The 24,192-nt window shown below is 39.0% G+C and overlaps 1 protein-coding gene across 2 annotated transcripts in view; it reads left to right on the forward strand.

Annotated features, from left to right (window-relative positions):
- The window catches only part of bag3 (BAG cochaperone 3), a 32,552-nt gene extending 18,001 nt beyond the window's left edge, over window positions 1-14,551 (forward strand). Inside the window, exons 2-4 of one of the 2 annotated variants that reach the window (XM_016992246.2) lie at window positions 8,660-9,013; window positions 11,499-11,876; window positions 13,309-14,551. In XM_016992246.2, the coding sequence (XP_016847735.2) occupies window positions 8,660-9,013; window positions 11,499-11,876; window positions 13,309-14,067 (1,491 nt within the window). In that variant the 3' untranslated portion in view covers window positions 14,068-14,551. The remainder of the gene's footprint in view (window positions 1-8,659; window positions 9,014-11,498; window positions 11,877-13,308) is intronic. The other variant, XM_003218615.4, reaches the window with a different exon arrangement.
- The last annotated feature ends 9,641 nt before the right edge of the window (window positions 14,552-24,192 follow it).

A 24,192-nucleotide genomic window follows, 5' to 3' on the forward strand; every position in this document is an offset into this window, starting at 1 on the left:
AGTGGCTGGAAAGAATCCACACAGCATCATTTTCTACTAATGCATCTTTATTGGCATTCGTGGGTTTGGCATTCACAGTTTTGATTATTCGTGGGCTTACTGCTCCCTTGAAGTATCCTGATGCGTAGGCTTTAGGGGGCAGTTGTCAAAAGCATTGCTGCTTCCTCCCCTCTCCTCAAAGCTATGAAAGAGAGAGGTAGCAGCGAAGAGCTTGCCAACTAACCATCCTGCGAAGTATAAACAGAGGCAAGCTGGAAGCAGTGTGTAGCTCCGATTTCAATGTCAGTCCACTCTCCAAAACAAGGTCTTCTGGTTCATAACTTCGGTGGTGGGTAAATGGCGATTTAAGTCATTGTGCCTTTAATTCTTGTGAATATGGAGGGTCGACTATACAAAGTAATTTATGGACTGCAAAAAAATGTTTTGCCTTCATCTGTGGCTAGTATCTTCACAGATGCAGGGGGAAATGCTGCTAGAACATGGCCATACAGCACCCCAATGATTCTGGCCACAAAAGCCTTCACGACAATACAATATGATAACCATGAGAATTGAAGTGGCAAAAAATATGTGAAAATCTCAACAATCTCCCTTTCTCCCAAAGTTGTTCTAAAGGATATTGGGGACATATATGGTGAAGCTCATCCAGCTTGCTAGGTTTATGAAAGCAAGAGAAGGTGATTCAGATATACTATTAAATTTCAAACCTAGTTTTAATATGTTGGCCAGGCATACTAGTACGTAATTCTGTTTCAACAGAAATAGAAAATTAGTTTGAGAAAGGAAGGGCATGTAACAAGGCCTGTTTATTCAGTTTTTGTTTGACAACTCTTTCATGAATGTTATTCAGGAGTTGTATCAATTTAATTCTTTTTTAGGATAGAGTAAAATATAGAAATACAGTGACTAAATTTATATCTGTATGGTGCAATTGCAGATCTAAACAGTTGTACTGTTCAAGTAGAATAATGAGTTTATGATGTTCTTTCAGTGTGTTGTCAGCATTTCCATTATACCGGTAAATACTGTATTTAGTTCAATCAAATTTACTCCAGGCAGAAACTTAGCACAAGTGATTCTTGCTTGCATGTCAGTTATATTTACATTCATTTCTGAAATTGAAAATATGCACACATAATAATTGAAGGAAAAGCACATTCAAATGAAACACAGTAGCTGTTTCTTTGTTCCAAAGGTAGTGTAGGGGTGAGAATTCTGATTAGTCACTGATACTGATGTGGGGGAGTAGAATATTAGAAACAACAACTGTAGTGTGTTTTAAATGATATCTTATTGTAGAAAATTTACAGAAGCCATGCTACAGTCAGGCCTACCTGTAATATTTCAAAGCCTATTAAATGTTGAATCAAAATTATGTTTATTATGTACAATTTACATTTTACCTATTGTCTGGGAGGGGATAAAACTAGAATCTAATTTTGCTTTAGTGTAAGTAAAACACATAGCTCTTCTTTCAGGGGGAGGCAGTTAGGGTCCTTGTCCAGCGGCACCAAATTGGTGACTCAGGCAGTTCCTTTTGGATTGCCAGCAGCCTCAATCCATCATCTGGGGTGCTGGATCAAGCTTGCTTAAAGAACCAGTGGAGAAGTGCCCTCTGTTTACATTGTCTGTTGCAAACATGCGTGTGAATTAGCATTAAGACTTTATAAAAAGAAAATTCTTTGTCAGTTGCCTTGTTAACTGAGATATGTCAGTTAACAAGGCAACTGAACAGAGCCTTCACATAGGACCGAACAATCGAATCATGGAATAATAGAGTTGGAAGAGACCACATGGGCCATCTAGTCCAACCCCCTGCCATGCAGGAAAAGCACAATAAAAGTGCATGATGGTGGTACATTAGTCTGTTTAAATACATATCTGACTCGATTGTACATAAAATTCAGTTTAAGTGCAGTATAAGGTACTGTACAATAGAAATTTATGAGTGATACCTCATCTGCTGCTTTTCTCCCTTCCAGTCTAAGAACTAAACCAGAAAGTAGGGAGAAGATCCAGAAAAATAAACTCCATAGGAAGGGTTTGGTGCAATTTCTATAAATTACTGTTATCACATTAATAGCTAGATCTGCCTTTAGAGATGTGTGTCTTCTACTGTCACATGTAGTTTGGCCCTTACTGAATGATATTTATCCTGTAAGCAACAGAAATATTTGTTACCTGATCTTACTTGGAGATTCATCTAGAATGTAGTCCAAAAATAGAAAGACCACTGCAGGAAGAGCTTCATTAGAGGATTTAAATGGGGGAATCTCTTGTACAAATTCCGTTTCCATCCAATGTAGAATGTTAGGGTCATGTTACAAGCATACTTAAGCTTGAGAGCCTTTATCTTACATCTCTCTCAATAGCTTTTTCTTTTCATCTTCCTACTCATCCTTCCTTTCTCTCACAGCTTCATTCTCACATTATTGCATCTGGTAAATCTCTATTTGATTTCAGGTAGATCCATTTGCATAAGGACTGTGCAAAATTTTCATTATTCTTCATAAATCAGATTAAATTCGTACATATGATGTGACATCCGGCTTGTGGACGTGGCTCGCGTTAAAAACTTAAGAATCAAAACTTACCCAATACACTTTTTGTTTGAATTTTGTAAATCTCTGAAGCCTCCCAAAGTCAATTTCTTTTTTAGCACAAACAAGCAAAGCAAAGCCAAAAATTCTTTAAATTAGTGGCTTCTCACCATTAGGAGAGGGAAGCAACGGATAAAGCAGAGTTCTCTGGGAAAGAGACTGAGAAAGCACAGAATTCTGGAAAATGTAGTTTGGGAAGGCAAGTAGCCCTATACCAGATAAATCAAAAGGCCCTGCCCTAAACTACATTTTCCAGGATTCTGTTAACATCAGAAAGCCCCAATCAGCATAGGGGAGGGATTTGTCCCTCCATAGCAGCAGCCAGCCAGAGTTCCAATAAATTGTTGAATCTGCAAAAAGAAGGACTGATTAATACTTCTAGTAAGTAAATCTCTGTGCTGGACTGGGAAAAAGCCCTAAATGGAAGGTCAATTGATTAATATGAGACATTCAATGAAATAACTGTTGTGGCTTTTTTAAAATAAAGTTTTGTCCAAACTTTAAAATTATCCCTAAAATCAGTAGATGTATGAATATTTTTGAAAGTTGGGGAAATGATTCCCTCATATCTTGGTCATTGTATTGAAAATTCAATGAGACAGCTCTTGTAGTTTTCTTTTTAAAATGTTTATAAAAACTTTGAAAATTCCCCAAAAACAGGTGAAACATTCTGAAACTTGATGGGCTAATAGTGGTAAATGTGTTCTACCATTGTAGCAAATTTCACCCCAATAGCTGTAAAAATGAGGGAGAAAGGAGCCCCTGAAGTTCCCCCACTTGTGCAATAATAATAATAATTCTTTTTTTAGATTGCCCTCTCTCCCCAAGGGGACTCAGGGTGGTTTATATACAGAAAGTCAAACATTCAGTACCTTAATCCAATTCAAACACATCAAAATAATACAAAACAGCAAAACAAAAAAGTAACAAAATTGTCACTAACTATACTTTCAAAACATTTTAGAAACAAAACACCTGCACCCCTAATTTTGTGATGCGTTTTGAAACTTTTTTTCACCCATCGCACAGCCTTAATCTGCATATAACACTGATACCATTCTTTAAATAGCAGCAAGGCAGACAATTCCAGCATTGCCCTCCAATAGAATCCTGTTAAGTATTTCTGTGTTAACACTTTTATTGTGGAGAAATAGGGCCATTCTATATAGTGTTTTCAGATTTGCAGTCCAGATGTGTAGCTTTAAGAAGGCCTGCAGAAGAACAATAGCCTGAATATTCTGGCCTTCAGGTCTATAAACTGCTATTGTTTTAGGACATGATGTGGATTTTTATAGGGGCATACATTTTGGCTTAGGTTTTAATTAATCTTCAGATGTGTGGATGGATGTGCATAGGTTGGAAATCTACCATTCCGCTTTAAAAGCTAATTCATAAGTGTGAAGAATTGCCATAGGTCTGGCTTCCATTTATTGAAATGAACATGTGGAGAAACTAAGAGTTCTCAGTTTAAGCCAATTTACGAAACAATGATAAGGGCATTTCCTTTTGTTAGCTGATTGGCGGTTTAGTAACATCATTACCTAACTTCATGGGTTTCAGTTTTACTAGTACAGTATGGTCCCCATATTTGTAAGACAGGTATCTGCAGCTTAATTCATCAGTGCCTGAAATAATAATAATAATAATAATAATAATAATAATAATAATAATAATAATAATAATAATAATAAAAACTTTATTTATACCCCGCCACCATCTCCCCAACGGGGACTCGGGACGGCTTACATAGAGCCATGCCCAGAACAATACAATATAACAGAATATAAAAGAACAACATATCATAACACATTGAACAATACAATAGATAATAATATACATTACAACGCAAAATCAGGAGAACAATAAAAACAAGGGCGGGCCACATGAACACTAAGTTAAAACTCAGGGTGAGAAAGAAATAAGAATAAAAACCACAAAGAACAGGGTCAAAAGATAGTGGTGCAGTCTAGAGGATAGATATTGGAGGGGAGCAACAGAGAAGTAGTATATAGTAGTTACTCTCCAAAAGCACAACGGAAGAGCCATGTTTTTAGGTCTTTCTTGAAGGCTACTAATGTGGGGGCTTGCCTAATCTCAATGGGCAGTGAGTTCCACAATCGGGGAGCCACAGCAGAGAAGGCCCTCTCCCTTGTTCCCACAAGGCGGGCCTGAGATATCGGCAGTGTCCTCTCTAGAGATTTTCAAACTCCACCAGTGTGATTCTTATAATATTCTTGGGTCAAAAATTCATCATTTCAAATAGAATGGTTCTTCTGCAGTGCAGAAAGTTGAGCTGTTCCATATGTACTGCCCACAGTTTGTCATTTGAAATCCCCTGCTTGAAAAGCAGGAATGGAGAAAGCATAGTCAGCAAAGTGTTGCGTCTTTTATTCCAAATTTGTCTTTCATTGGAATAGATGCATGGAGCCTGTGCAATTGAAATTGTCATACAACAACACCAGAGCCCGGCCGTGTGAAGCAGCTGAGGGACAGCAGATGGGTAAGCGAGGGACGGCAGCAAAGGCCCTCGCTCGCTCACGCCTTCGCCAGGCCGGGCCCTGGTGCTACCGGGACCTGGCATCGCGAAGGAGCCGAGGGACGGAGGTGGGTGAGCGAAGGAGGGCGGTGAAGGCCCTCCCTCGCTCTCTCTCTCTCACTCACTCCGACAGATCCCAGTGCTGCCTCGCCGCTGCTGGGACCCGGCTTGGTAAGTGAGTGAGGGAGAAAGGATGACTGGGCGAACGAGCACCCACCCTGTTATCCGTCAGTTTCGCTTATCCATCATGCTGCCCGCCAGTTTATGATGGATAAGCAGGGCTCTACGGTAGGTTCACCTTGGAAAAAAGAAGGCCGAGAGAGGACATGATAGCCATGTTTAAATATTTGAAAGGATGTCACATTGAGGAGGGGGGAAGCTTGTTTTCTACTAATCTGTATAGAATCCAGATTATCTGTTTTGGACTAGATTATCTAGCAGTATAGACTCAGGTAATCCAGTTCAAAGCAGATAATGTAGATTATGTGCCTTGATATTCTGGATTATATGGCAGTGTAGAAGGGCCCTAGGACACAGAGTAATAGATTCAAATTGCAGGAGAGAGGATTCCTTATGGTACTTCCTTATGGTAAGAGCTGTTTGGCAATTGAATGTGCTTCCTTGCAGTGTGGTGTAGTCTCCTTCTCTTGAGATTTTTAAGCAGAGGTTGGATGGTCATCTGTCAGGGGTGTTTTGATTGTGTGGTCCTGCATTGCTGGGGGTTAGACTGGATGGCCCCTGTGGCCTCTTCCAACCCTATGATTCTATGAAATTCTGCAATGGGTTTGAGACCCGAATAGTGTTTACACAAACCATAGAGCACATGTGCATATAGAGGGCTTTCTTTCACTTATTTGTTTTATTATTTTATTTACTGCATTTGTATACTTTTCTCACCCCTGGGGGGACTCAAAGAGGTTTATAACAATAATGGCAAAATTCAATGCCAAACATACATGTAAAAATCAAATCAGAATATCTAAACAATGACATACAGCTATGAATTAAAACCATTAAGACCACTTACTTTTGCAGAAATTGTTGTCTTGTCACCACAGTTAGAAGCTAGCTTTGAACTGCATTAAATGGCCAGTGTAGATGGGGCCTTTGTCTGTATTATGTTGTTTCCCTTTTATCTCTTTGCCTTGGAAGTACGATGGGACTAGCAGATTTGCTAACAGTAGGACTGATTTAGAAGCTACACACAATCCTCTCCACAGTTGATGATGAGGGGCATGCTAGCTAGGAAGTAATTGGTATTAAATAATACCTGACAGAATTTATTTATTAACATAGTTGAAACAGTGAACTCAAAACATCCTTATTCATGTCCCTCTCAAACCATCTTTACCTCAAACAACAACAGAAGTGACTGAAAATGGCACCTGGAAGTGGCATAAATCTGTTTCCTGATTTTTTTAATGTCCATCTAGAAGGTTGCATTGCAAATATACTTGGAAAGGAAAACCAACAGAGGAACAAAAAGAACAAAAAATATTATAAGATCGTTGGCACAGTGTAGGCCCTCTGTACCTTTGGAATGAACTGTGGCTTCAGGATGCACTTGCTGGCCATACAGTTTGTGTCTATAAAAATAAGGACAAGTTTTGGTCCGCAAATCAAGACCACAGGCTTTCCCCCCTGTGTGACTTAATACTTTTCAGATACTTTTGGATAGACTGACTGGATTATTTTAGTCCCAGTTTCCCTGTAAACTATGATACTTTTGTTCTTTCTATAACTGGAGGTAGGGGGAGGCATGATTTCTGGGTTGTCTGCAACTCCTGTGGACATTTTTACATTCTCCAACCCTTGAAGGCAATTTTGTCTTATTTTGGGAGACCTTGGATTTTGTTTAAACCTGTGAGATACTTTTATTCAACTGGAAAGTGAATCAGTAGATATAGCTGCAATAGAAATGAAGAAAATGAGTCCAAACTTGGCAACCTCTGTTGGGAAATTCTTAATGAAACTTGTCATACTGTTGTGAGTCCCCTATTAAACATTAATCAACCTCTCCAACATGGTGAAGTTTGAAAAGAACACATTGATCATTTGCAAAACAACTTCTACCACCACCCTTGCCCCATCTGCTTCCACAGTAATGATGGAAAGTGATTATTCTATCTGCCAGTGATAGTCACTAGGGTTGGTTCATTTCGTATGATAATTCATGGTATGACTGCCATGGACCTCCTCCCATACCAGATCATACCCCAATACTGTAGCTTAAAATAGTCGAAAATATGTTAAAATCAGCTATTACAGGCATTCTTTTTCAATGAATTAGGGATCAGGGCACTGTCAAAAGTTGGAAATCGTCAAGCTGCAGAACTATTAGGTGCCATTATGAACATTATTATGGAGTGCTATGGTTCCTAACCTGTTGAATAAGTGGGGGATGCCTTTATTACTGCTGCTCGCTATAAAAGAGGGGAGAAAGCTACCAATAGCAAGTGGCAACTGGGAATAGTGATGGTTTTATTCCTGCACACCATGCAAACAACCCCCTACCCCATGGCCTATCTCACTTATTCAGGTACTGCTGGAGAGAGAAGGAAAATGTCCAATCACTGGGAAGAAGATAGGGAGAAAAAGACCAATGGAAGAAAAACTGAAAAGGAAAGGGAGACGGGAGGCACATATGATTTTGAGACTGTAAAGCAGTGGTTCTCAACCTGGTGTCCCCAGATGTTTTTGGCCTACAACTCCCAGAAATCCCAGCCAGTTTACCAGCTGTTAGGATTTCTGGGAGTTGAAGGCCAAAAACATCTGGGGATCCCAGGTTGAGAACCACTGCTGTAAAGGCTTCCACCCTCAGCAAAGCCAGAACAGGGATGTGTAACTGCTCTCAGTACCTCTGTGATATACACTACTAGAAATTGCTGGCATCTCTATGATTGAAGGAAAGGGTCTTCTCTGTACTTTTCCAGAGCCTTGCTGAAACTTCCTTGCAGACAGTAGCATTGCGCTTTTCACATCTTCTGGACAATAATCAAATACTATTATGCCCAAGAAAAACCCATCCCCACACAAAAATTTAAGTGTCACCCTCTCTGATGATGTCCCCTGTGTGGTCTGAACAGCTCACAACCCCCTCGGGATATGTCTTGCCCTTAACATGAGGCTGTGCTTGTAATGCTGTTACAGTTTGTGTAATCTAATAATTAGTTGAACAAGACCATGAACTAAAAGCATCCTTAACAATGGTCCACTGTAATTCCTGTATGCTTCAAAATATATTTGCATATACTTACCTTAAAATATCAAAATATTTTTAACAGACACGGTGAAATTTTTATATACTGTATGAATAAAAACTTTCCCTCTAGTTTATGCGATTTTATTTTATCTACATCTATAGATATCCTATTTCAAATTAGAATATGATATGTTCTTCAGGGGAATACATCCATATAAGACAACAAGAAGTGTAGCTTGATGCATAAGTATTGCTAGCAGTTTTTTCTGAACTCTAAAGATCCTAACTTCTCTATCTGCACTGTGATGTTTGTTTGTCTAGGAAAATCAATCAGCGAATGGTCTATCTGGAAATAGTCCAAACGTGTCTCAAGCAAGAGAAGGAAATATGGGATACCCAAAGCTTCGTGCTGGTTACATCCCCATTCCTGTAATACATGAAGGTTTGGACAACAGGCAGCAACATTCATACTATTCTGGCTATCAGCCTAGCATGCAACGAGTCAAGACAGAAACCATTCCTCCCACAATGCGAGCATCATCACCAATAAGGGGAAATTTTGCCCGTTCACAGTCCCCAGCTATGGGAATGGCAGAAGTTGGCCAGGCAGATAAACAATGTGGACAGACAACAGCAGCTGCCCCAACACAAGTTCCCTCCTCACATGGATCTGAGGTAAGTTGACAGAACGACTGTGGTATGTTTTACATTGGAATCTTTACAAGGCTTAAGATCTAAATGATAGCTTGGGACTGAGTTATACTGGTCACATAATTGGCTGTTTAAATTATGACTCATTTTGTACAGGCATTTACATATGTTCTGAGGAGATAGTTAGCATACTATTTTTTATCTCTAGCAGTTTGTGCAGAAAGGTAAGTGCACACAAATTGTTACTTATTAAATATGTAGACATGCAGGACTTTGTTCTTTTTCTGCATTTTGAATAGTTCTGAAAATGATGGTATTCTGCTTTGAATCCCATTTATGGGGAAAAAGTGGGATAGAAATGAATAAAATAATAATAATAATAATAATCATCATCATCATCATCATCATCATCCTAAATCTAAATCAGAACTGAACTAATGCAGGCAGTACCTGAGTTACAAACAAGATAGGTTCTGTAGGATTATTCTTAATTGAATTTCTATGTAAGTCTGAACAGGTACATTTTAAGTGTATCTCCAGCCAATTATTTATTTATTTTTGGATTGCATAGGGAAGGTTTTACACCCCTGTAACATTTATTTTGCTATTTGTGCCCCTATTTGTAATATTTCACTTCACTTTCTGTCCTTATGACAACTAGATTTTGAAAATGGTGGGTTGTCGTGGGAACAAGGATTGTTGATCAAGCTTCACTGGAAACCCCTTTTCCCCATCATAATACAGGAGTGAATATCCCTCCCTGGAGGTAGATTTCCTCTCACTTCCTATTGCCTCACCCCCATTTTTAACTAGGTGTCGTATGTACGATAAATCGGATGTTGTAACTCAGGTACTACCTGTATTGTACTATTTGTGCCTTAATATTGAAAAGCCGGATGATTAGAAGTTAAATTTCATGTACGATTGAATATTAAAGGAATATTTTGTTCACTGAAGTATATCAAGTTCTGCAGTACCAGTAAAGGAAAACTATATATGCTGCATTCGGTGCAAACCTTTCCTTTCAGAAGAGGAATTTTTAAACCTGAAATATAGCTGCAAGGCTTATTCAGTTATGAATGTTTCCATCAAATGACAGGGAAGTTTAGCTATAATTTAAATACATGTACTTTAAAGATGGCATTTCATCAGTGGTTCTGATTGAAATCCACAAATGTTCATGCTAAAATATTTAAGGGCATCACCTGATTCCTTTCCTTTTTGCACTGAAACAGATTAACTCAGCAAAAGAGAAATCCGAGTTTCCCCAGATTTTCATAGCTGTCTCATTGGCAGCATAACGTGATATTTGAGGTTTGTTACACAGCTGTTGTGACTCCAGATTGTCAGTACCCTTCCTTTTTGTTACATTTGATGAGTTTTAAAACTAAAAGGTGGTTGTTAAATTGTCATTTTTTCCACTGCTAGACATAGGAACAATGGTAGTGCCTGCCTAAAGCAATAGCAACAGGATTGAGTATGATGTTATGAATGCATTACATCTGATTCTGGTTGTAGTTGCAGAGGTATATCAAGCAGTGGATGTTTATTGGGAGTGTCGTTAGCCAGGAGGAAATAGGGGGAAATGAGTACTGTATTAATTTTTCCCCCAGTAGGAATCTAAGTGTTTAGTCAATACATGCACATACACACTATTTTATCTGGATTTGTATTAACATAGCCATAAAACATACTGTAAATTACAGAATGCACCCCAAGTCTATAGCTTTGCATAAATAACATCACTTGTCAGCCCTTTGATGACTGTGTGTAGCAGACAGTAGTGTCTCACCTTGCATTTACAAAAAGCAGAGCAGTCTGGATAGCAGGTATGGGCAAACTTCAGTCCTCCAAGTGTTTTGGACTTCAACTCCCATGATTCCCAACAGCAAGCTGTTAGGAATTGTGGAAGTTGAAGTCCAAAACACCTGGAGGGCTGAGGTTTGCCCATACCTGCTGTAGAGTCAGAATTTTGACAATGCTTATTGTTAAACCACTTCGAAGTTTGTGGTGTTAACTGGCTCAGGAGCTACATGTTTCCTTGGGGGTTTTGGCATTACTTTTGTTAATTTTCTTTTATAATTAATTGTTTTACAACTATTTACAGTAATAACAGAAACTCATAGAACAAAACTGAAAAATATTCTTAATCATTTTTGGAGTTCTCCCAGTTTTGGATGGGCCTGGGAAAATCCTCAGAGGGAGTTTTCCTAGGATTAAAACATGTTGCTAAGTATACTTGCTTCAACCTGTTGTGATCCTTGATAGCTCTTCAATCCCCAAGTGAGATCTGTTAGTAGAAAAAATATATTGACACAAGTTATTTCTAGCATCTAGGTCAAGTTATGCAGATCTGCTTAGTCAGTCAGTATACCATGTAGCTATTGTCATGCTCAGTATCATGGTTGGAACTAGGTAGAATTGTGAAACATCAGGTATCTGAACACTTTTGATGTCTTTTTTTAAAAACTGAACATATAATATTAATAGCACTTTCTCCCCATTCCAGCAATCTCCATCAACTGCACCTTCCGAGTCACCAACAATTTCTCCTCAGCTATCAGGAAGACCTAGCCCAGGAGGCCAACAACTCCCTCGTGGGTATATTCCTATCCCTGTCATCCATGAGGGAAATATTCCAAGACAACCATCACAGGCCTATCATCAAGCACAGAAGACACATTATCCAGCTCAGCAGAGTGATTACCAAGCTCACCAACCAGTGTACCATCAAATCCAGGTTGATAATGTGGATCAGAAGCCACAAAGGGCACCGTCCCCATTTAGGGCATCACAGAGAGGCTCGGGAAGTCGTGAAAGTTCACCAGGCAGAGTCCAATCTCCAACTCCCATCAGAGTACAATCAGTCAAACCTCAAGTGAGTGTGGTGAGCTTGTTTGATTTTCTTTAGAGATTGTTCTGTTAATTCCTTAGTTCATTTTAGAGAGATGTACTGAAAATTATATCCCATTAATTGGTGTGATAAATTGGCTAGTAACCTCATGACTGACTACAAAGTATACCTCTGCCTTTTCAAAATTGAAACTGTTGATATCTATGTTCTAGCGCAACTGTGAGATAAGAGAACTAGCATTTATATTTGATTTTCACAGTTAAAAGGGGATTGGGGTAGTGGTGGTCTCTTGTTGACTTTTTATATGTCTTAATTCTGGTCATATTCTTAGGGGGCATCTTCACCAGCCAGTAAAGGCAATGCTGATCTGGAAAGGGGTACTCCAAGGTAGCTTTGCTATAGGCTGTACTGCATACCCACAAGCTGCTTCAGAAATGAATGGCAGCTGTACTGCACAACCACAAACTGGTCTGGCTGGATGGCTGCCGCATGGCCAAGTAGCAATGGAATTGATTCAGCACTTCTCAACCACTACTCTTGTCTTGTTCCCATTAATCTGGTGGTTGTAGCGCCCTGGGTGATCTAATGGTTGTAGTGCCCTGGGCACAAAAATGGTGCTGGATATCACTCAGCTCCCGGAGTGATGATATCCAGAACTACAAAGCAGTAGGTGTGGGGAAAGAACAATGCCTTCATTTCCTCCTCCATTCTGTAATTGCCTTGTTGCTCTGAATATCATCTCTCCAGACACCAAGCAGTGTCCAATATCGTTTCCTGCCTCATGGGCACTGCAAACACCTGATCAACAGGGCAAGTTAGGTGCCATTACCTGGAGGTGTTTTTTTTTAAAAAAAAAAATATGTACAGTTCTACAAAATATCCATGGATGGTTGCAACCTTAGTGGTTGTACATGTGTTGTATGATATGAGGTACATTCCACTTTCATTTAATAGGCTGTTAACATAAGTCTTCTTATATACATCCTTTTTTTAAAATAACATTTAATTTTTGAAATATTAAAGCCACCTGTGTTACCCACCCCTCATCCCTTCCTCCGACCACATATTTATTCTATACTATTATATTTAACCATGCACACAGTTTTCTTAATTTCTGTAAGATGATTGTGTTGGCTTCCCCTTTTTTGACCCATTCCATATAATTCATCCATTTGTTCTTTATTTCATTGTGTGTGTCAATGCAGCAAGATGATTCAGACCTCCTCCCTTCAGAATAAAGTGTCAGTGCAGATGTACCCTCAGAAACAAAGCCGTGACCTGTTTTGGGTTGTATGAACCATTGACCATTATATATAGACATAGAACCTAAGGCTGATGAATCCCAGAAATGCCTTGCATCTGGAAGTTTTGAACTTGGTTTTGTAACTGTGTAAAGGTACAATCTTTGTCATTGTTTTCTTGGTCCACAGTTACCATTACTCACACCATTGTTATCATTTTCCAGGTTTCTCAGCAACAAGTGCCAACCCAAGGAACATCACCGACGTTACCGCCTGATGCTAAGTTTGAAAACAAGGCAGTCCCAATGCCTGCTCCTTCTATCCCCATTCAAGTCAACCGTACAGATGCAGATACTAAGCCGTCCCCACAAAAACCACCTCCCACAGCAGAAAATGTTGATAAAAAGATTCCTTGCCCTGCTAAAGCAGCTCCTGTAGAAGAAATATCTCCCCCACAAGAAAGCAAACCACAGAAAACTTCAGAGGCAGAAGAGCCTCCAAAACATCCAGGACTTTTGAAAGTTGAAGCTGTTCTAAACAGAGTACAATTACTGGAGCAGGAAGTCGATTCTTTTCAAGGTAAGAAGAATGGCAAAAAATATCTAATGATAGAAGAGTATTTGACCAAAGAGCTGCTAGCCTTGGACTCTGTGGACCCAGAGGGTCGTCCTGATGTTCGACAGGCCAGGAGAGATGGAGTAAGGAAAGTCCAGAATATCTTGGAAAGACTTGAACAGAAAGCAGAAGATGTTGCAGAGCCTAATCAAGGGGATGGACTTCACTCACATTTGCCTGAGAATACTCCATCATCACAGGAAAACATGGATGTGGATCCTAGGGCGGAAAACCTTACTAAGGATATAAGTAATGAGAATGCCAAGGAACAAATCAAAGTGGAAATGAATCAGCCTGGAAATAAGGAAGGAGTAGTTACCAATCTTGCCAAAGAAACAAACACATCTGAATATGCAACTGAACCATAGCCAGAGGCAAAAATTAAAATCCTTGAACTCTTTAAATTAAAGTGTGTGTTAAGTGAATTTTAACTTGCATGCATTCAGGAGCTTTTCACCAATTGGTTTTTAATCAAAATAGCAGCTTGGAACACTGTAAACACTCAGGTGAGGGAGATATGGAGGCATAAAGAAAATACATTTAGTCTATATTCTATCTGTTGTTTGCAGGATTGGCTCAAAGAGCATCATATAAAAAATGGATGTCTACCCATTGGGGGAAATTGGGTTAATATTGGCAAGTATACTGACTAATGTAAAACATATTACCTAACCATATCAGGATAATTTTTTTAAAAAAAAACACTATTGAAGGGAAAGATTTTTACTATTAGGCACTTTAAAGTAACAATGCCTTGAAAGTGTGTTGAGAAAATATAGATATATTTATATGTGTTGAGAACTTTAGTGCTATATTTTAAATGGGAAAAAATAAAATTCTGTAGGAACCTGATGAACCTGTGTGGTTTATAAACTCAAAAAACATCTTTTCAAGCCAATATTATATATTTTGAAAACAAGATTTTAAAATGTTTGTAATGCTCTATCTCAGTTTTTTAAAAATGTCCACTTATGTATGCCTTCTAATCAGTCATTGGTTTGTTCTTTAATATGTCAAGTTTACATGCAGACCATCTTGACCTATCTGAATAGCCTGCTGGGTACATGGTGTATTTGTAAGTGGACAATAAAATGATGGGGCACATAAAAATACAGAAACAATGCACTTAATCGGCCAGTTTTTCCTACCTGTCTCAAAATAGAGCAAAATCATAATTTCAACTGTATCATAATGCAAGTTAGCAGAACTATGCTTGAAGTGCAAAAATTCTTGAAGCTGGAATGTTATAAGTTTTCGTTACCGACTGCATCATCCCATCAGAACTGAAGTCTTTTTGATACAGTAATACTTTAAAAATGCTTGATTTCACCAAGTCTCCCTTGCATAGGGATGGTTACACAACCTTTTACATAACATATACTCTTTCTAATCCCTCTTTCTTTCACCAAGAACTCAAGAGGGTAAGGCAAATCAAGAGAACAAAATGATCTTTTGAAAAATAACATTACATGTTTAAACGTGACCCAAGAGCCAAATTAGCTATCACAATGGAAATGTGGAGTTGCCAAGCACATATTTCACTCATGATACTATGTGGAATGGACATTTGAGGCACCAGAGCAGTTTTATTTCCATTTTCCTTGTCCACATGCTTGCATTATAAGCTTGATTGGGAAGAAAAGCCTTGGGTGACAGAGTATGGGAGAAATTAAGAACCCATTCATTTTTTCTTCTATGAGCAGTCTAGTAACATATTCATGGTATCTTGTCAAATACAAGTTTGAGAGTATTATTTGCTAAGATGACACAACGTAATAAAAAAAAATCTGACTTTGGATTAGGAGCACTTGTATACAACCCTAAAGCAACTGGATAAATTAACACTTTGGAGGAAGTTGATGGCTTCCATGTTAGTGGGACAATTAAAACACTCTGTAATTAAATCTTAACTCAGAAAGTGCTGCCCTGCGTTAATATTAAGACTAAAACATGGACTGGACTCACCACTCTCTGACATGAAATCCATTCGATGTCAGTGAAGCACTCATTGGGAGTGCTGCCATCATCTATCATAACAAGCTTGAAGAGGGTCCAGGCTATAAGCTTGTGAGGCAATGAGTAAAAAGAGATTTGGAGTGTTCCTTGAACTATAATAATTTTCTTATGGTCACAGCTGAAAACCATTACATAGTCCGGAGTGATTTATTTTAGTTTCACTTTAAGAATCATCAAGGTTATATTCTGAGGTCTACACTTCCATTGGTAGTATAGCCATCATGTCAATATAAATGTGTCTGCATTGTTTTTGTATGAGCTCACCAGCCATAAACTTCTGCAGATTTCACTTTGGTTGAGGACATACATCTGACATCAGGCAATAAGAATACTTTTTTAAAAGGAGGAGTCAGCCATAGTGACTTCCTGGGTGCAAGATATAAACAAGAGCACACTTGCTTATTTTCTAATAGGTTTTTTAAAAAAATGTTATGCTAAAATAATTTGTCCTTCGCTGACCAAGATAGCAATCTCTGTCTTGCTATTCCCAATGAAACTCAAATGCTTGTTGCAGTAATAACTATTTGCTTACTAATTTTTGGCACAGGCTATAATGGCCAGTTTAATTCAAAAAAACTGAATGCTATCGATTGGTTACTGACAGAGTATTAACGCATAGCCCTGTCACTATTCACCATGGGGTCATATCTAGCTGTTTTTTTAATCAGAAAAATGGAAATTATTGATGAAATGAAGTTTTCGTCTCATCTTGAGAAGAACTTGAGGGATGAAACAAAACAGATGCCAAGTGATAGGAGAGCAAGGGGAAGTCATTTATGAGAGTAGGAGATTGTTCACAATATATAAGCTCTGCAATATAGTTTATTGCAGAGCTTCTTAAACTGGATCCCAATCCCAAATGTCCCCTTAGCTCAATGTTGGGGTTGCAAAAGGCTTTCCAGATGGCTTCCATCAATATAGATGAGTGGTTTAAAGAGTAGGTAAATGTTTGTGCCCACTTTCAATCCTATGGTTGCCTCCTGCAGAATCCTGGGATTTGTAGTTTAAGAGGGAACACAAACTGCTCAGCCAGAGAGGTCCTGGCCCTTTCTAAACTTCAAGTCCCAGCATTTTGCAGCCACAGGATTGCTAGCAGGAACACAGGTTTTACCTACTCTTTAAAATGCTGAGTGGCCACATGGAGGAAGGCACAAGAGGTGGAAGAAAGGCAGCAGATGTATGGGCAAAAGAGAGGACGAGTAGGAACCTGTTAGCCCCTGTTACCGGCCTTTCTTCTCAACCACACCCCTTTCTTTGAAGGAAATCTGATTTATTTCTTTATTGCACCTTAAGCTTCATACAGAGTTTGTCTTGCAATAGGATTTTTTTTTGTCATGTCAGGAGCGACTTGAGAAACAGCAAGTCGTTTCTGGTGTGAGAGAATTGGCCATCTGCAAGAATGTTGCCCAGGGGACGCCTGAATGTTTTACCATCCTGTGGGAGGCTTCTCTCATGTCCCCGCATGGGAAGCTGGAGCTGACAGAGAGAAACTCATCCCACTCCCCAGATTTGAACTGCCAACCTTTCAGTCAGCAATCCTGCTGGCACAAGGGTTTAACACATTGCACCACTGGAGGCTCCTTGCAATAGGATGGGCTCTCTATATCCATGTTTTCAGTGATCCACAGCTTGAATATCTGTATCTACAGATACAGATATACAGATACAATCCTTGTGCCAGCTGAACTGCTGACCTGAAGGCTGAGTTGCTAACCTGAAGGTTGCCGGTTCGAATCCGTGAGACAGGGTCAGCTCTAGCTTGCGGGGGCATGAGAGGAGCCTCCCAGCAGGATAGCAACACATCCGGGCATCCCGTAGGTAACATCTCTGTAAATGGCCAATTCTCTCACACCAGAAGCTATCTGCAGTATCTTCTGAAGTCGCTTCTGACACGATTAAAAAACGTATATCCCTCAAATTTTGATTTTGCTATTTTATATAAAGGATATGATTTTACTACACCATTGTGTAGCATGGGATTTGAGCATTCATGGGTTTTGGTATCCATTGTGAGTTCTGGAACCAAACCCCATCAGATATTGAAGGCTACTTAACGGGTTTGACTTTTGTGTACTTGGAAGTTAGGCATGCCTTAATTGTTATTGTTGTAGCACAATTGGCATCCATATCTGAGGATTAAACCACCCATTGTGGTTTAATCCTTAGATTAAAAAAGTTTAATTTGTATACCTATTTACCTGGGATCACAAAAATTTATTGGGCAAAAAGGGGTTGCAACTTGAAAAGGTTTAAAAAATTCTGGTCTATTGTATCACTTGTCTGGCTTCACCCGATGATAATGGACTCAATTTTATCTGAAGGTCAAAAATTTCCTGGACCTATCTGGTTCTTGTGTAAGAAAAACATATTTTTTGTTAAGCTTCCTGAGTTATAACTCCTCTGCTACCCCAAAACTACTGACTGCTGGTTTGGCAAAAAGAAAGAAAGAAAGAAAGAAAGAAAGGAAGGAAGGAAGGAAGGAAGGAAGGAAGGAAGGAAGGAAGGAAGGAAGGAAGGAAGGAAGGAAGGAAGGAAGGAAGGAAGGAAAGAAAGAAAGAAAGAAAGAAAGAAAGAAAGAAAGAAAGAAAGAAAGAAAGAAAGAAAGAAAGAAAGAGGCAAAAGTATCTTACTAGTTCTTCACACATTAGGAAAATTGTATTGTTGGTTTCCCATATTAGGTAACCTGACAAGCACTTCCACACAGCCACGCCAGTGTCACAGCACAAAACATGAAGTTGACACTGCAAATGCCACTGGGAAATTATTTAGGATTAAAAAAAATACTGGCTGATGTTTCTGGTTTAAAAAGCTGCCCATACCAAGTATGCAACATATGTAGTGGAGTGTGCTGTAAGAAGTTCTCCCACTTCTAGCATTCTCGGGTTGAAATGGCATCCTATTTTTCATTTATTAAGCATTAAATTATATATACTCCTCCATTTGGAAGTTGAAAAATGAAAGACAACAGCTAAAGGTATTTTGTTTGTGTTTGTTTTTTATGCTTCTCAGAATATAGGCCATTCCCCACATGACTCTCCCATGACTAATATGTGCCTTCAGAGGCAAAATATTTTTAAAAGTGTGTGAAAAGTGGGCCAGTTCCTTGTTTACCTGAAAATGTTTCTTTGGCATTGGTACAGCCTTGGCAGCTTTTGTGTGATCTGAGTTATTATAATTAATTGCTGTGTGCCTTCAAGGATTTTCAACTTATGGTGAGCCTATGCTGTGTTTCCCCCCCCCCCCCCCAAGGTTTGTCTAGAGGGGGTTTGCCTTTGCCTTCCTATTATACCCTCCCCAGTTTAAAATTATAGAGTCATTCTCTCATACAAATACTACACTAGAGAACATATTTTCTTTGTAGCTGACACTAGACTCCAAAATAAGAGTTTTGTTTCCGTTTAAAAGACAGTATGCTATCAATCCATCAGCGGCAATGTATCAGGTTGATTCGCATCCATCAATAAAACAACTATAAAAATATAAAACAACAGCAATTGAAACAAAAAATGTCAATAAATGAAAAATTGCTTTGCCAGAAGCCTCATCTGTTTTAACAACAGCTGATCCTTAGCTTAAGGGCAGAAGATGAACTTCTGTTGTTCAGTAGACACATTTGTGTTAAAATAAAATCAGGATGAGAAAGACATGAAGGATTGCAGAATTTCACTGACAGAAGTGAGTAAGCCTATGAAGCCAGAAAATTAAAGCAGCTGCTTCTTTCTTTCCAAGCAATGACTTTATGTTGTGATCTGTTAACTTGATTGCCTTGGACCAGTTACCCCAAATGACTCTGCAAGCAGAAGCAAGCTGAAGATCTGATCTATTTGGCTCAGCATTTCCAGCAAATATTTCTTGTATTTGTTCTCGAATGAATAAATCAAGCTAGAACAGGCAATTCTGATGGGAGATGTCATTTGAATTTGATCTCCAAAAACATGACGGAGACTGAAATGTGACATGACCAAACTAACTGGTATATAGCTTGGTTGCTTGAATTCTGTATAGTTCTTACAAAGGGGCATTATTTTTTAGGGAGGAAAGAGTGCTACTCAACAAGTTTCACAGGCCAAGTAGTTTATTGCTTCAACTTGGAATCACTTTTTTTTTCTTTAGCAGTTTCTATCACATGTATCTACTATGTGGAACAATCCACTTTATGGACAGGATTCTGGCTTATGCAGTTCTTTCCTGCGCTTGATACAGAACTCCTAAAAGCTGGAGCAATATTTGAGTATATTCTTACCATCAGTGACAACTAGAAACTAGATGACCCTGCTTTGTAGCAGAAACAGGATTGCTAGAATCCATAATTGGTTCCTGTCCTGTGCCGTTCTAGAAGGAAGGTATGGTTTTGGGATGCAGAGAAAAATTCAGAGTGATTTATTGCACTGACAGAACTGAGATGTTGGTCATAACAACCACTCTAGAATTTGCATTACTGTAATAGCTTTATCAAGCCAGCCAAAGGGATAATATTCATATACTCAAGTTTTCCAGAGCTTACTTAAGTTTCAGCACGTTGGCTTTCTTAAAACCAAGGTGCCTACAGCAGTGGTTCTCAACCTGTGGGTCCCCAGATGTTTTGGCCTACAACTTCCAGAAATCCTAACAGCTAGTAAACTGGCTGGGATTTCTGGGAGTTGTAGGCCAAAACACCTGGGGACCCACAGGTTGAGAACCACTGGACTACAGTCTTGAGAGGGAAGAAAGAAGGAGAGGTCAACTAACACTTATATTAAATTCTTAAAGTAGTTTGTTTCTGGTTGCACCTAGAACAACCTGAGGGTCCTCAGGTGTTTTGGCCTACAACTCCCAGAAATCCCAGCCAGTTTACCATCTGTTAGGATTTCTGGGAGTTGAAGGCCAAAACATCTGGGGACCCACAGGTTGAGAACCACTGACCTAGAGCTACTCCAAGACCTGATCGGATAAAAAAGCTACACTTGAAAGTATATTCCCCATTTTTACATATCCAAATCCAACTGAGCATACCTTTCCACTGCCCCAATTTAGCAGGGTCAGTCTCTATTAATCCCCTGTTATCCCACTTTTTCAACTTCTTTTAAATTGTTCTGGTTTCTCTGCCCTCCTACTTCCCCCATCTCTGTACTCAATTCACTACAATTGGTGCAAACTGAGTTCAAAATGCCATGGTTTCCATTAATTTAATGCAGTAAAGGGGGAATAGAGCTAGGAGTGAAAGCATGCCTTTCCCAGTAGACCAGTGTTTTTCAACCTGTGGGTCCCCAGGTGTTTTGTTCTACAACTCCCAGAAATCCCAGCCAGTTTACCATCTGTTAGGATTTCTGGGAGTTGAAGGCCAAAATATCTGGGGACCCACAGGTTGAGAACCACAGCAAAAGCAAAGACGTATAAATCAATGGCTCACAAAGCTTCATACTGGGTATAGACTTGAGAAGTTCTGGTCTCAGCACATTAATCTTTGCTGTAACCTTTAAGGTAGCTTTATGGCAGAGATAACATTAGCTAAAAATCCATATCAGTTCTACCCTCAATTGTAACCTATAGTAATATAACATTTTGAATTTCACTACTGATTTTAATAGGTTGCTTTCACATCCTCAAGAGGGTAGGGAGAGAAGAGGATGGAGAAGAAGGAGAAGGAGAGGAGGAGGAGGTTACCAAACTGGAAGTTCAGGCTTTATTTTTTTTTTCCTCATCTGACTTCACAGCCAGAAGGATCTTTTGTAGTTGAAAGATCACTAGTTAAGTTGCTTCATCTTCCTTTTTTATTGTAGAGACTCGCACATTCCTCATCCAGTTCTCTTTCCTAATCTGCCACTCCCAGGCTTTCTACCTTGTCCTGGACATCAAGGGCTGTAGTTCTTCTGCATTCCTCAAATCTTGTTCATGCTTTGGAAACAGGTATATTAAAAGGGCAAAAAAGCCATACTTATAATAAGAATGGTGCAAAAATATATAATGAGAACTAACATTTTAAAGAAATATGGAAGGAGGCAATGGCAAACCTTCTCTGATCAAATCTTGTCCAGAAGACACCATTATATAGGGTCACCATGAGTTAGAAATTGCTAGATGTTGCACAACAACAAAGAATAATGATAATTCGTTCAGGTGTATTACAAATGGGAAGCTGATGACTGAATAATATGGCTATAGATCAAATACGATCTGAAGAGAAACCATAGTATGTATAGATCAAATAATATCGATAGGTAATCTGTGGAGGTGTATGGTAATTTAAGGCTGTAATTCTATAGGTGCTTCATTTAACTTAGGAGAACTGCTTCTTAATAATACTACAAATGCTACGTTCAGTAAAGGACAAGAGGGATCTTCTCACCTCTGCAAGGGTCTACCAAATACAATGCAGTTGTGGACAAGTCTACATAGGGACCACCAAATGCAGCATTGCCCAAACATGAATCAAGGAACATGAAAGGCACTACAAACTAATTCAACCAGAGAAGTCAGCCATAGCAGAGCACTTGATGAACCAACCTGGACACAGCATATTATTTGAGAACCCAGAAATGCTGAACCACTCTAACAACCACCATGTCAGACTACACAGAGAAGCAATTGAAATCCACAAGCATGTGGACAATTTCAACAGAAAGGAGGAAACCATGAAAATGAACAAAATCCAGTATTAAAAAAACTCTAAAATCAGGACAGTAAATAAAGAGCAACACTCAAAAAATGGGAATGGGAATAAGAAACAATTTGGGGCAGCGAACACCTCCCAACAAAGGATTCTCCCAGGCAGGAAGTATCCAGGCTTTGAAGCTGCAAGGCCATTCAATGCTAATCAAGGTGGCCAGTTGCAACATTCACACTTGCCTCAGGCAGACAAGGTCTTTCTCCCATCCTGGACCTTCCACAGATATAAGCCCTAATTTCCTAGTTTCCAACAGACCTCACAACTTCCAAGGATGCCTGCCATAGATGTGGGCAAACCATCAGGAGACAATGCTTCTGGAACATGGCCATACAGCCTGGAAAACTCACAGCAACCCAATGATTCTGGCCATGAAAGCCTTCAACAACACAACACATAATAGTCATGTATAGGATTATATTATGTGGCTCAGTATAGCATCTATGCCAAGTTATGCTGAGGAAAGTAGTATTCAAAACAAGCTGGCAAATGTGCCATTGATCACCGGATTTGAAAGAACAGTTGTCTAATTACTGCATTATATGGCAGTGTAAATAAGGCCATGGTTTCAGAAATTGAAGGTCATGCCCAAATAATCTGGTAAATTCTTAAAGATCCTGACAGCTATATAAAACTGTTTGAACTAAGCATTATAGTGTAACTGAACTGCCAAGAAGCAGAAATGAAAAAGGTACAGCTTTGAAATGGGAACAGTTTTTTAAAGAGAGTGAAAGGAAGGATTCAATGGGGTTTTTTTCCTCCAGTGGAAAGATGCTGACAGGAGTTGCCATATGAGTTTTATTTTTAGTTCCCATATGTTTATATATTAGGATTGGTGCCATGTAATAAATGTTAGTAAATACAAAGGTAAACAGAATGAAAAAATAATGCTCCCTATTTTATATACTTACAGATGTTGAGTTGGTTTCATTCATTCAAGACATAATGTATATCTCTGAAAACATCAGTAGAACAGGCTGCAACAAACATAAGAAAACAATGCCAGGAGAGATTATTTAACTCTTGTGTGTGTATGGAGAGAGAGGAGGTGCATCTACACTGTAGTAGTAATGCAATTTAACATCACTTTAATTGTCATGGCTCAATGCAATGGGATTCTGGGAGTTGTCGTTTTTTGCCGGGTCTTTAGCCTTCTCTACCAGATAGTCTGGTGCCTCACCAAACTACACATTGCAGGGTTCTATAGCATTGACCAAGGCAGTTAAAGCGATGTCAAACTGCATTAATTTAACATTGTAGATGCACACAGAGACAAACAGTGGGAGAGATGGGACACACTTCTTTATCCACTGAGTTAAATATATGAAAATGGGTCTACGGTTACAGTTTCAAGAAGTGTATGATGCCTTGACAAGACTAGATACTTTTATGACTCATGTGGATAGCTCTACAAACAAATACTGCTGCCTAGAAACGGTAGGTGCAGCTGTGTGGGAAATACTTCAGGTGCAACAGACATAAGGTACGATGCACAAAGAAATTAATGCAGAGACCTGGTTATTAGAAGGGAGGATATGACATTTAATTTGAATACAGGAGTTGACAGTACTGATTATATCAGTGACAATTATATTTGTTTACCCCATTAATACTTGAATGCTTCAGGCTTTTTTCTTCCATGTGCTAGAAAACTATCCATAATGTCCAAAACTTTTTAATTTACATGAAAAAAGAACACTATTAAGGCTCAATTCAAGGCCTATAATTCTGAGAAGGATAAAAATATCAGAAGATACTCTTCAAGAACACTAAGATCCAGTCCTAATTGATTCAAGCTTTAGTTTAACTGCTTGGAGACTATTAAACATATTAA

This window comes from Anolis carolinensis, chromosome 3 (genome assembly GCF_035594765.1).
Source record: "Anolis carolinensis isolate JA03-04 chromosome 3, rAnoCar3.1.pri, whole genome shotgun sequence".
In the NCBI taxonomy this organism is placed as follows: domain Eukaryota; kingdom Metazoa; phylum Chordata; class Lepidosauria; order Squamata; family Dactyloidae; genus Anolis; species Anolis carolinensis.